We start from the raw sequence: 12,459 nt of genomic DNA on the forward strand, positions 1-12,459 counted from the left end.
CAGAAAGAAATAGCTGATATGTATTTATAAGACCCTTGTGAATGCAGTAAAGTAAATCTGTAAGCCCAAATTTGTAATTCAGCGGAGAAATCTACGTTTAAAAATGACAAATTTGCAGCTAAAATTTAGCCCTCTGTGAAAACAGTTTATACATCCGGATCATTTCCATGACGTCGGGGACAAGACGACGTGCTCGCGCCTTCAGTCCGATCCCGCACTGAAATTGATTTTATCTGTCAGTAATGTTACTGTTATACACATCCTAGTTTCAACATCCAAAAGTAAGCTGCAATGAATGTGAGATACATTTCTGCATGCTCAGATCAGCGGCGGCATCGACAGCGGGCGCCGTTCTTCCCCAACGACTCGCTCTCACTGCCTCTGATGCGCTTACCGAGTGCATACGCTCGTTAAATGCCACCGCAGGCCACTCACACCCCTGTGTCTGCTGTGCAGCCGCAGACACGGCTCTGTCTACTGAATGGAGGTGCAGCCAACTTGGCACAAGTCCAGAGACTACGCTCGCTGTTTTAATGCGAAGCGGCCGGTGACACCTGTTGCTCGCAAGGACAGACTTCTTGCGGCAAAATCCGCAGCGCCGCACGTCTCGGTAATTGGAGCCGCAGAGCTCCGTGGCCGCTGAGAGAGGTTTATATCTTTTTAATGACTTGGATCCTTTGCGGGTCTCGCCTCTGTACCCCGTGATGGTAACACCGGAGACGAAAGACAGTAGATTTTCAATGCGACATGACTCAATCAAACGGGCGTATGAAAAAGTCCCCAAAAATAATTTTCAAGCACAAATAAAAGAAATGTGTACTCACCAAGCGTACCGCAAGACAATATGAAGTTTTAAAAAAGTAGATCCTTCCGTATAAGACAAGAAAAAGGTGCAGATGCAAACTGACGTAAATCCACAAATTACAGTTGGCGCGCGCAATGCATGCTGGGATAGGGTCTTCTCCCTGACGTCTCGGCAGCGTCCCGGATGTGATGACAGTTTTGCGGAGGGCTAAATTTTAGCTGTAAATTTCTCATTTTTAATGAAGATTTCTCCGTTGAATAACAGATCTGGGCTTGCAGATTTACTTTACTACATTCAGAAGGATCTTATGTGTAAATAAGTCATTTTTTGGTCCAAAGATCTGACTGCATTTATTTCAGTGCAGGTCTACTTTAAACTTTCAAGCTAACAGTAATGTTAGATTTAACATTAGATGCGAGGCAGCATAAAAGTTTTGTTTTCTTCCTACCACTAGCATGCACTGTTAGCATGCTAGTAATCAATCAATCAATCAATTTTTTTTATATAGCGCCAAATCACAACAAACAGTTGCCCCAAGGCGCTTTATATTGTAAGGCAAGGCCATACAATAATGATGTAAAACCCCAACGGTCAAAACGACCCCCTGTGAGCAAGCACTTGGCTACAGTGGGAAGGAAAAACTCCCTTTTAACAGGAAGAAACCTCCAGCAGAACCAGGCTCAGGGAGGGGCAGTCTTCTGCTGGGACTGGTTGGGGCTGAGGGAGAGAACCAGGCAAAAGACATGCTGTGGAGGGGAGCAGAGATCGATCACTAATGGTTAAATGCAGAGTGGTGCATACAGAGCAAAAAGAGAAAGAAACAGTGCATCATGGGAACCCCCCAGCAGTCTACGTCTATAGCAGCATAACTAAGGGATGGTTCAGGGTCACCTGATCCAGCCCTAACTATAAGCTTTAGCAAAAAGGAAAGTTTTAAGCCTAATCTTAAAGTAAGAAGACATAAGTAGGAGTAACTTGTGGTTTTTAATTTGACGCCCCACTAGCTTGCTGACATGAGCGCCTTTGGGTCACTTAAGTTCTGATTTGGCACTGCATAAATGAAATGAACTGATACTGAGTTATATAGTGCTAAGTAATACAAACTCTTTAAATATCTGTAAGTAAGTCCCTTCGGCTGCTCCCTTGTTTTTGCACTCGGGGTCACCACAACAAATCCAAGGTGGATCTGGATGTTGAATTGGCACAGGTTTTACACCGGATGCCCTTCCTGACGCAACTCCACATTACATGGAGAAATGTGGCAGGGGTGGGATTTGAACCCAGAACCTTCTGCACTGAAACCAAGCGCATTAACCACTTGGCCACCCTGCTAAACTCTTTAAATATCTGCAGTTCATTAACTGTTTCCCTGATTCTAGACGTCTTGCTAGTGTGTCCTCCACAACAACTTCTATGGTTGAACAAAAAAGCGAGTCCTTTGTCCTGGCGCTCTTCAACGGTTTGTTGTGGTGTTCCTTCAGACGCTTGCAGTCCCGCGTCATGTTGTTAATTGCTCACGGCACAATTTCATGGTGTCTTTAATTCTACAAATATCTAGGTGGTGTGTTGACAGACCATTTTCCTCATTTGTCCTCTAGGACTTTAATCTTCTGTGGACCTCATCTGCCGAGAAGAAAACCAACAGCATCAGTAACACCTGTTTGATCCATTTGTAGCCTCTGCTATCCATTCTTTTTCATTTCTTATGCTCGCTTTCACAAAATATCAGAAGGAATTTATTTTAACCTCATCAAAGTCAGGGGTGGGCCCTGTGTTGGAGGCCTGTGGAAATGTGTTGGATATCTCAAAATGACCCACGAGTTCCTCTAATGGGAACAGGCCTAAACATCCCTGAGTTAGACCAAGGCACCAATGTAGTTTGATCTTTGTGTTGCATACTGACGTCAGTGGAGCTTGATGGGTAGTTTTCAGCTACTGTCACTCGGCCAGATGTTGAGCTAACCATTAAAGCTAACAATAAACCACACAACATATGGCTGTTTTCCAAACAACTCAGGAAATAAATCAGGAACTTTTGTGTGATCCTGTTTGTGTATCTGCTGCAACAGAAGTATGAAGACTAAACAAATTAGTATCATAAATTAGAAGCAAAAAAAAAGAAGCAAAACCTTCATGTTCTTTTTTATTTCATCGACACAAAATGACAATAACACTGACTCCTTCTTTATGTCTCACCAAATGTTTAAATTGATGGTGTAATGATTAATCCGAACATCAGTTTTGTTTGACGCTGATTCTTTTAGCAGTGATTCACTGCATCATCAGTCTCACATTGGCCTCATGCTTGGCCTCAATCTGACTTAATTAAATTAGTTACATGCAAAAAACTACAGCTATATAATAGCTAATATCATTAAAAATGTAGCCGCTTTAGTTATCCAAACTGGTACCATTACATTAAGGACTAATGGTGAGCAGAGGCGCAAGAGTGGCTTTGGCCACTTTTATTTTTCAGTGTTAAAAAAGTAATCTTACAAACAAACTTTCTTTTCATCATATTGCTTCAGAATTCATTCATATCTCCTACTGGGCACCTTAAACCACCTCTAAGTTAATGTCATGGTCTTCTTACAAATAATAAGGGGGCAAAAATGTCTTCAGCAAAATTAGATTTATGAAATTTAATTTTTGTATCATTATAAATGGGCAGTTTGCCCATAAACACAATGGTTACAGTATGCATTTTATGTCACAGTGCAAACAGTTTAAGAATTTTTTTCTTCTTTTTGTCTATAAAATTAATAGTGTGTCATTAATTGATCTATTTTTTAATCAAATTGTGATATAAAAGTTATCAGGCCAGTGCTTAAAAGTAGCATAGTAGAAATACAAAGGAAAAACATTGAGTGGTTGCTGAGCTTGAGCTCAAAAAAGATGGGCAGACAGACACGAGAGCACTCGTGTCTGTCTGCCCATCTTTTTCACATATTCACATATAGTCCACATATGGGCCTCTTGCCGAATGAAGGATAATTCATATTGCATGGAGGCATCAAAGGGTGGGATTTGATTGACCCTTACAGCAGCTGTCAGTCATGATAGCTGTGAACTCACAAACACCAGTATTGTTTATGTGGTTGTGATTAATCAACATGCCATAACATGCCGTCAGTGCTAGATCTAGAAACTTTATGCAGTTAATCAGCTTTTTTGTAGCCACCTTCTGTTTCAAACTTGAAAAGGAGTGGAACGCGCCAGAACGGAAAATATATGCTTATGTACTTATTTTACTCCTTTTTCTTGTAGCATCATTTTTCACAGTCTCAAAAAAATGAGTAAGTTAATATCAATCAATCAATCAATTTTTTTATATAGCGCCAAATCACAACAAACAGTTGCCCCAAGGCGCTTTATATTGTAAGGCAAGGCCATACAATAATTATGTAAAACCCCAACGGTCAAAACGACCCCCTGTGAGCAAGCACTTGGCTACAGTGGGAAGGAAAAACTCCCTTTTAACAGGAAGAAACCTCCAGCAGAACCAGGCTCAGGGAGGGGCAGTCTTCTGCTGGGACTGGTTGGGGCTGAGGGAGAGAACCAGGAAAAAGACATGCTGTGGAGGGGAGCAGAGATCGATCACTAATGATTAAATGCAGAGTGGTGCATACAGAGCAAAAAGAGAAAGAAACAGTGCATCATGGGAACCCCCCAGCAGTCTACGTCTATAGCAGCATAACTAAGGGATGGTTCAGGGTCACCTGATCCAGCCCTAACTATAAGCTTTAGCAAAAAGGAAAGTTTTAAGCCTAATCTTAAAAGTAGAGAGGGTGTCTGTCTCCCTGATCTGAATTGGGAGCTGGTTCCACAGGAGAGGAGCCTGAAAGCTGAAGGCTCTGCCTCCCATTCTACTCTACTCTTAGTTCTAGGAACTACAAGTAAGCCTGCAGTCTGAGAGCGAAGCGCTCTATTGGGGTGATATGGTACTACGAGGTCCCTAAGATAAGATGGGACCTGATTATTCAAAACCTTATAAGTAAGAAGAAGAATTTTAAATTCTATTCTAGAATTAACAGGAAGCCAATGAAGAGAGGCCAATATGGGTGAGATATGCTCTCTCCTTCTAGTCCCTGTCAGTACTCTAGCTGCAGCATTTTGAATTAACTGAAGGCTTTTTAGGGAACTTTTAGGACAACCTGATAATAATGAATTACAATAGTCCAGCCTAGAGGAAATAAATGCATGAATTAGTTTTTCAGCATCACTCTGAGACAAGACCTTTCTGATTTTAGAGATATTGCGTAAATGCAAAAAAGCAGTCCTACATATTTGTTTAATATGCGCTTTGAATGACATATCCTGATCAAAAATGACTCCAAGATTTCTCACAGTATTACTAGAGGTCAGGGTAATGCCATCCAGAGTAAGGATCTGGTTAGACACCATGTTTCTAAGATTTGTGGGGCCAAGTACAATAACTTCAGTTTTATCTGAGTTTAAAAGCAGGAAATTAGAGGTCATCCATGTCTTTATGTCTGTAAGACAATCCTGCAGTTTAGCTAATTGGTGTGTGTCCTCTGGCTTCATGGATAGATAAAGCTGGGTATCATCTGCGTAACAATGAAAATTTAAGCAATACCGTCTAATAATACTGCCTAAGGGAAGCATGTATAAAGTGAATAAAATTGGTCCTAGCACAGAACCTTGTGGAACTCCATAATTAACTTTAGTCTGTGAAGAAGATTCCCCATTTACATGAACAAATTGTAATCTATTAGACAAATATGATTCAAACCACCGCAGCGCAGTGCCTTTAATACCTATGGCATTAAAGGCACTGCACTTTGAAATATGAGCGAAGTGTCGCGAAGCTCACTCATGCTACAGAGCGTCCTAAACAGGAAGTGACAGGCTCACACTCAAACAGGAAGTGGCAATTTATCAGTCAGAGTGAAACAGCAAATGTCAAACACTTCCTTTGATGGGTGGAGCTAGAGCGGAGGCCGGGGGTTTCACTGGACTCCCCTGAAATCTGATTGGACACAGATGATTGACATGTCATGGCACCACACGTCTGGTTGAAAGAGCTGCATTTTCAAATCAGTGAGTCACATTGACTGCTAGGTTCCTCCCGTCCAGTAGTTAGTGATGTGTACCACAAAAAGTTCTAATCCACCTTAGTAGAAGAAGAAAAATGTTTGCTTCAGATTTGAACTGAACACGTCATTTGAACTATGGACTTCTAATCACACCAAACTTATATTGGTGAGTAAACAACTGTATTTTATGCCAGAAATGAGGTCCAGGTTGTTAAAAGCAGCATTTCTCCTTTAATTCAGGTTGTGTTATATACACATGCTTCAAATGGTGATACAAGCATCAAATTCAGCACAAATACAGCTGGAGCAAAATTAAGTTTCAGTGTACACACTGAAACTGACCTTTGTCACCATTCTTACTGCTTTTACCTCATAACTGTATAACATTCAGTCACAGATTGTCCAAACTACACCTTTTTTGGAATCATTATGATCAGGCAAATCATGTGGTGTAGTTTTCTATGATTGGAGCATCTTTTAATTTAGACCAGGGGTAGGCAACTTGTTCCAGAAAGGGCCAAGAGGGTGCAGGTTTTCTTTGCAGCCACTGACTCCACCAGGTGATTTCACTGATTAACTGATTCCATCTGCTCAAAGTGATATTAATCAGTGAAATCACCTGGTGGAGTCAGTGGCTGCAAAGAAAACCTGCACCCTCTTGGCTTTTCTGGAACAAGTTGCCCACCCCTGATTTTTGACCCCTGTGTAATTCTTCAATTGACCCCTACCTGGCTGCCTATTGAAAATTCAAGTGGCCAGTCAGTTTTTTCAAAAGACTTCATGTCTACTGATTATTTGTGCTAAATGTGATGCTTGTATTACCATTTGCAGGATTCCACTCTAAATATTTTCATATGTGCTGCACTATATATGAGATGTAAGATGTTGCTCCTTACTGTTTCTCAGTTGACCTCAATTGTATTGGAACACTTGGTATTTCACACATTTTAATTAGCTTATTCCATTTCAAATACATTTTTTTTTCTAAAATTATCTTCCTTAACTCAAACTGAAAGCAAATCTCTACAACTTGATATAAATTAATTAAAAATATACACTCAACAAAAATATAAACGCAACACTTTTGGTTTTGCTCCCATTTTGTATGAGATGAACTCAAAGATCTAAAACTTTTTCCACATACACAATATCACCATTTCCCTCAAATATTGTTCACAAACCAGTCTAAATCTGTGATAGTGAGCACTTCACCTTTGCTGAGATAATCCATCCCACCTCACAGGTGTGCCATATCAAGATGCTGATTAGACACCATGATTAGTGCACAGGTGTGCCTTAGACTGTCCACAATAAAAGGCCACTCTGAAAGGTGCAGTTTTATCACACAGCACAATGCCACAGATGTCGCAAGATTTGAGGGAGCGTGCAATTGGCATACTGACAGCAGGAATGTCAACCAGAGCTGTTGCTCGTGTATTGAATGTTCATTTCTCTACCATAAGCCGTCTCCAAAGGCGTTTCAGAGAATTTGGCAGTACATCCAACCAGCCTCACAACCGCAGACCACGTGTAACCACACCAGCCCAGGACCTCCACATCCAGCATGTTCACCTCCAAGATCGTCTGAGACCAGCCACTCGGACAGCTGCTGAAACAATCGGTTTGCATAACCAAAGAATTTCTGCACAAACTGTCAGAAACCATCTCAGGGAAGCTCATCTGCATGCTCGTCGTCCTCATCGGGGTCTCGACCTGACTCCAGTTCGTCGTCGTAACCGACTTGAGTGGGCAAATGCTCACATTTGCTGGCGTTTGGCACGTTGGAGAGGTGTTCTCTTCACAGATGAATCCCGGTTCACACTGTTCAGGGCAGATGGCAGACAGCGTGTGTGGCGTCGTGTGGGTAAGCGGTTTTCTGATGTCAATGTTGTGGATCGAGTGGCCCATGGTGGCGGTGGGGTTATGATATGGGCAGGCGTCTGTTACGGACGAAGAACACAGGTGCATTTTATTGATGGCATTTTGAATGCACAGAGATACCGTGACGAGATCCTGAGGCCCATTGTTGTGCCATACATCCAAGAACATCACCTCATGTTGCAGCAGGATAATGCACGGCCCCATGTTGCAAGGATCTGTACACAATTCTTGGAAGCTGAAAATGTCCCAGTTCTTGCATGGCCGGCATACTCACCGGACATGTCACCCATTGAGCATGTTTGGGATGCTCTGGACCGGCGTATACGACAGCGTGTACCAGTTCCTGCCAATATCCAGCAACTTCACACAGCCATTGAAGAGGAGTGGACCAACATTCCACAGGCCACAATTGACAACCTGATCAACTCTATGTGAAGGAGATGTGTTGCACTGCATGAGGCAAATGGTGGTCACACCAGATACTGACTGGTATCCCCCCCCCAATAAAACAAAACTGCACCTTGATATGGCACACCTGTGAGGTGGGATGGATTATCTCAGCAAAGGAGAAGTGCTCACTATCACAGATTTAGACTGGTTTGTGAACAATATTTGAGGGAAATGGTGATATTGTGTATGTGGAAAAAGTTTTAGATCTTTGAGTTCATCTCATACAAAATGGGAGCAAAACCAAAAGTGTTGCGTTTATATTTTTGTTGAGTGTAATATCCAGCTTCCTGATGAAGTGGTGTAGAGGAGGATTTTCTTAAAAAGAAGACCTGAAAGATCAGCTACAATTTGACAGAAAGTTCATTTGAGATGAAAGACTAGATTTGATGTTTTGGTGAAAGAAACTTTTGTATTTCTTCATAATTGATGTAAATAAAGTCCAAGACATATTCAGTGACTTGGAAATGTTCATGTTTCCATCCTGACTTGTCTAAAGAAAACTGGCAATAAAACTGATTATTATTTACAGGTTTTATCAAGTTTTAGAGATTTGCTTTCAATTTGAGTTTGAGGAAGATAATTTTATAAATTTTAATTCTTTATTTTTTGTATTTCTTGTATTTCTTGTATTTAAAATGGCATAAACAAATTGTGAAATTCCAGAGTGTTCCATACTTTTGGAGGGCACAGTATCCTAACCTGTGAGTGCAAAATTGTGTGGTATTATTACTGTTTTGTCTAAGAATGTTTAATTTCAGTGGTGGTCACAGTTCCAATAATCCGATAACAGATAATTATCAAAGATAATGTTTTCATTATCACATTATCTTTTTAGATAACTTTAAAAACCATTATCGGACTAATTATCTTCCGATAAATTTTTGTCCAATAACTTTTAGACCGATAATGTAGTAAACAAAGGTGACCAGTGGCAAACATTTTTGAGCACCTACCTGTTAAAAGTTTTCTAACAGATGTATAGTTCTACCCTCTGGAAACAGAAGAGAGCTGCTTTCAGGAGAAACCACTCTATCCTCTGCAGGCGAATGAGAAATGGTCACACACAAAAAAAATGACTTTTTTTTTTAACTCCATACTGGTACACTGGCAATATCACCCAAGTCATCCAGAGGCATACATTTTTAACTTATGGTTCAAATTTTAACCAAACTAATTTTGGACGTTATTTAAAATTACTGTCATGTCTGAAGTTTTATAAAGTGAAAATATCAGATATTTGTTTAGTTTTACAGTAATGTGCTAATTTTTAAGGTTTTGTGAGCACATGCTGTGCCCAGCAGTGCATTATGGGTTGGATAGGGTAATCTCAGTACGTTCACGACAGGACACATGCATTTCAGACACTCTGTTCAGGCTCCACGGATAGCAGCATTAAACTCTAGTGCCTAAAACGCTCGTGAATATATTCTCTGGGTTTATAGACGTTATTGTATTTGCGTTTGTTAAATTCCACGCATCTTAAATGTAGCAGACACGGATTATCTGGAATTTTGCTTTGGCAAGTTTTCAAGGCCTCTACTGCCATCTACTGGCCAGTAGTGTTCATGGCAGTATTTGCCCTAAGTACTAAGTGTCTGGGCACCAGTAGATGGCAGTGTTCTATTTATTTTGACCCCGGTTATATCAGATGGTTGTCAAATCAACTTTTTGGCTTTGCAAATGGCTTTTTTTTTTTTTTTTTTTTTTTTTTACAAATTAAGTTTCAAAACAACAACAACAAAAAAACATTACAAGACAGCTCTGCAGTGTTAGCACAGGCACAGTGTGAGCGCTTTGATGCTTGTAGCTCTTCAGCAGCAGGATACCCTCACAACGGCCGACCAGAAAATGAGCGCACATTCTCTCCACATGCAAAACATTTTGCGATGACGCTTCCAGGGCTCCGTAAAAATGCCTGTTTTTACAAATAAAAAATGGAATATTTTACAAAAGCACATTTATCTGTAAAGACCAACACACAACACACATCACATTAACGTGTTGGTTTACATAATGAATGACTGAACCAATCAGTATTTAGCAGAGGCACTTTTACCCAGAATCCTTTGCGATCTGTCTGTGTCTCAGAAATTAGTGCATTATTCAACATTAAAAGATATATGTTATATTTTAACTTTGTACAAATGACAGAATTGACATTAATGGAGTTATTCTATCAGTATTCACACCAAACCATAAGTCAGCATGCCTTTATTTTCCAAGACCTCCGCCTGACCAGACCATTGTGATTGGTAGAGAGCTTGCTTTGTGGCTGCTCTCAGGGTGCTTCTGTGCTGTTGCCGTGTAGCTTCCAGCAGGGGCAGCATGTTCAACCATAGAAGTACGGGCTCATTGTTTGGGTCTTTTGTCACTTTTGATGCTTCCAAAAGCGATTGTGGTGTTAAAACTCAAATTCAGTTTGTTAGTAGTTGCAAGTGTACCGGAGACAATACTGGAAATAATCGGTTATCTGTAACTTCCGATACATTTTTGGGTGGTTTATCTTTATCAAAGATAACTTTTCAGTTATCTGATTATCTGTTATCGAAGTTAATTTTTTGGTTATCTGTGCCCACCACTGTTTAATTTTCACTGTTGCTGCACTTTGTGTCAAATCATAGTCATATCATATTGATATGAAAATTCAGTAAGGTATATCTTCTATTATACATTCAAAATCTAAGGTGGAACTCTACTAGTGTTTACTAAGGTACCTAAATATCTTTAAAAAAGAGAGAGAGTAGAGCCATGTAGGTGCCTGGTCTTGAGAACCAGGGATGGGAAAAGCTTTATCCCATGGGAACTTTCCCTACCCACCTAAGTGGCTCAGGAATATGGACAGCAGGTATATAAGTAACATTTACATAACAATTTATATGACAATATTGAGATATGATAATTTGCCCATATTGTACAGTCCTACTGTCAACTAAGTGAAAGCTTTGAATATTAATTTACATCTGCATTAAAAAAAATGCTTAAAGTGCCAGCGGGTTAAGAGGGCTGTAATTAGGGGGGGAAAGCAAAAAAGAAAACTACTTAAAAAGGTGGAGAGTATGGGGGTGGAGCCCCTCCAGAAGCTGAAAGGTTTTAGTCATGCTCATGCTCCCAAGAACCATTCTACTGAAAAAAGTCTGAAGGACCTAAAGGACATGTTTAGATGGCGAGGAGCTTTTCCAAGTATGTCAGAGCCAAATAAAGAAAAATGCTTAAAAAGGCGGGGGGTCTAGGGGGGCGGGGCCCCCTCCAGAAGCTGAAAGGTTTTAGTCATGCTCATGCTCCCAAGAACCATTCTACTGAAAAAAGTCTGAAGGACCTAAAGGACATGGTTAGATGGTGAGATGCTTTTCCAAGAATGTGAGAGCCAAATAAAGAAAAATGCTTAAAAAGGCGGGGGGTCTAGGGGGCGGGGCTCCCCCCAGAAGCTGATATGTTTTTGCCATGCTAATGCTCCCCTGAAGCATTCACTCAAAATAGTCTGAAGAACATAAATGACATGGTGAGATGCTGACGAGCTTCGCTCATTCATGTCCGCGACATATGCATATTAAATGACAAACCTCTTTTGCTCTATTATTCATTGCTCACTGTGTCTTGTTGATATAGTTTTTAGAGTAGAAGTTGAATACATATTTTTGTTTAAAGCCGAGTTAACACCCCATCTTTAGTCCTTATGCTGACACCTTTGACAGACAGTAAGTAATGCAAACTCTTAAAAATTCAGCAGTTCATTAACTGTTTCCTAAAGGTTCCGAAACACAATTCGTACTGTGCAAATAGTTTGTACATGTACAGTACTTTGCAAATCTGTTCACTTCCCTTGGCAGGTACATTTATTTTTTTTATTTTTTCCTTTTTTCTCCACAGGCCGTGTGCCATGGTGGTGCCGGACTTTGAGCTGATCTGTGAAATCATGTTGGTGGCCGAGGGCTTTATTAATGCTCGCATCCTTGCAAGAAAGTTCATCACCCTTTACACACTGTGTAAGGAGCTGCTTTCCAAACAGGTACCACATCCAGCTGTTACACCTGTGATTTAGTTAAAAACAAAAAGGCAATTTTATTATGCTACACCTGAGTCTGGAGGACTGACTCAGAGTCAGCTTTAGAATTTAACTGGCAAAGTTCTGCATGCCTATGAAGAAGACATTGTGTTGGGAACTTGGTTATTTTTACATCCAGATTTATTCTTTAATCCTTTTTAAATCATGTGCTGTTTTACATTTATAGGATTATTTTAATCAATGTTTAAATGGGCCATGAAATA

The 12,459-nt window shown here is 40.4% G+C and overlaps 1 protein-coding gene across 1 annotated transcript in view; it reads left to right on the forward strand.

Moving 5' to 3' along the window:
- dnah9 (dynein, axonemal, heavy chain 9) overlaps positions 1–12,459 on the forward strand; it is a 396,633-nt gene that overhangs the window by 166,517 nt on the left and 217,657 nt on the right. Inside the window, exon 36 of the mRNA XM_034193818.1 lies at positions 12,061–12,199. Coding sequence (XP_034049709.1) covers positions 12,061–12,199 — 139 coding nt within the window. The remainder of the gene's footprint in view (positions 1–12,060; positions 12,200–12,459) is intronic.

The sequence above is a fragment of the Thalassophryne amazonica genome, chromosome 18 (assembly GCF_902500255.1).
Source record: "Thalassophryne amazonica chromosome 18, fThaAma1.1, whole genome shotgun sequence".
Classification (NCBI taxonomy): domain Eukaryota; kingdom Metazoa; phylum Chordata; class Actinopteri; order Batrachoidiformes; family Batrachoididae; genus Thalassophryne; species Thalassophryne amazonica.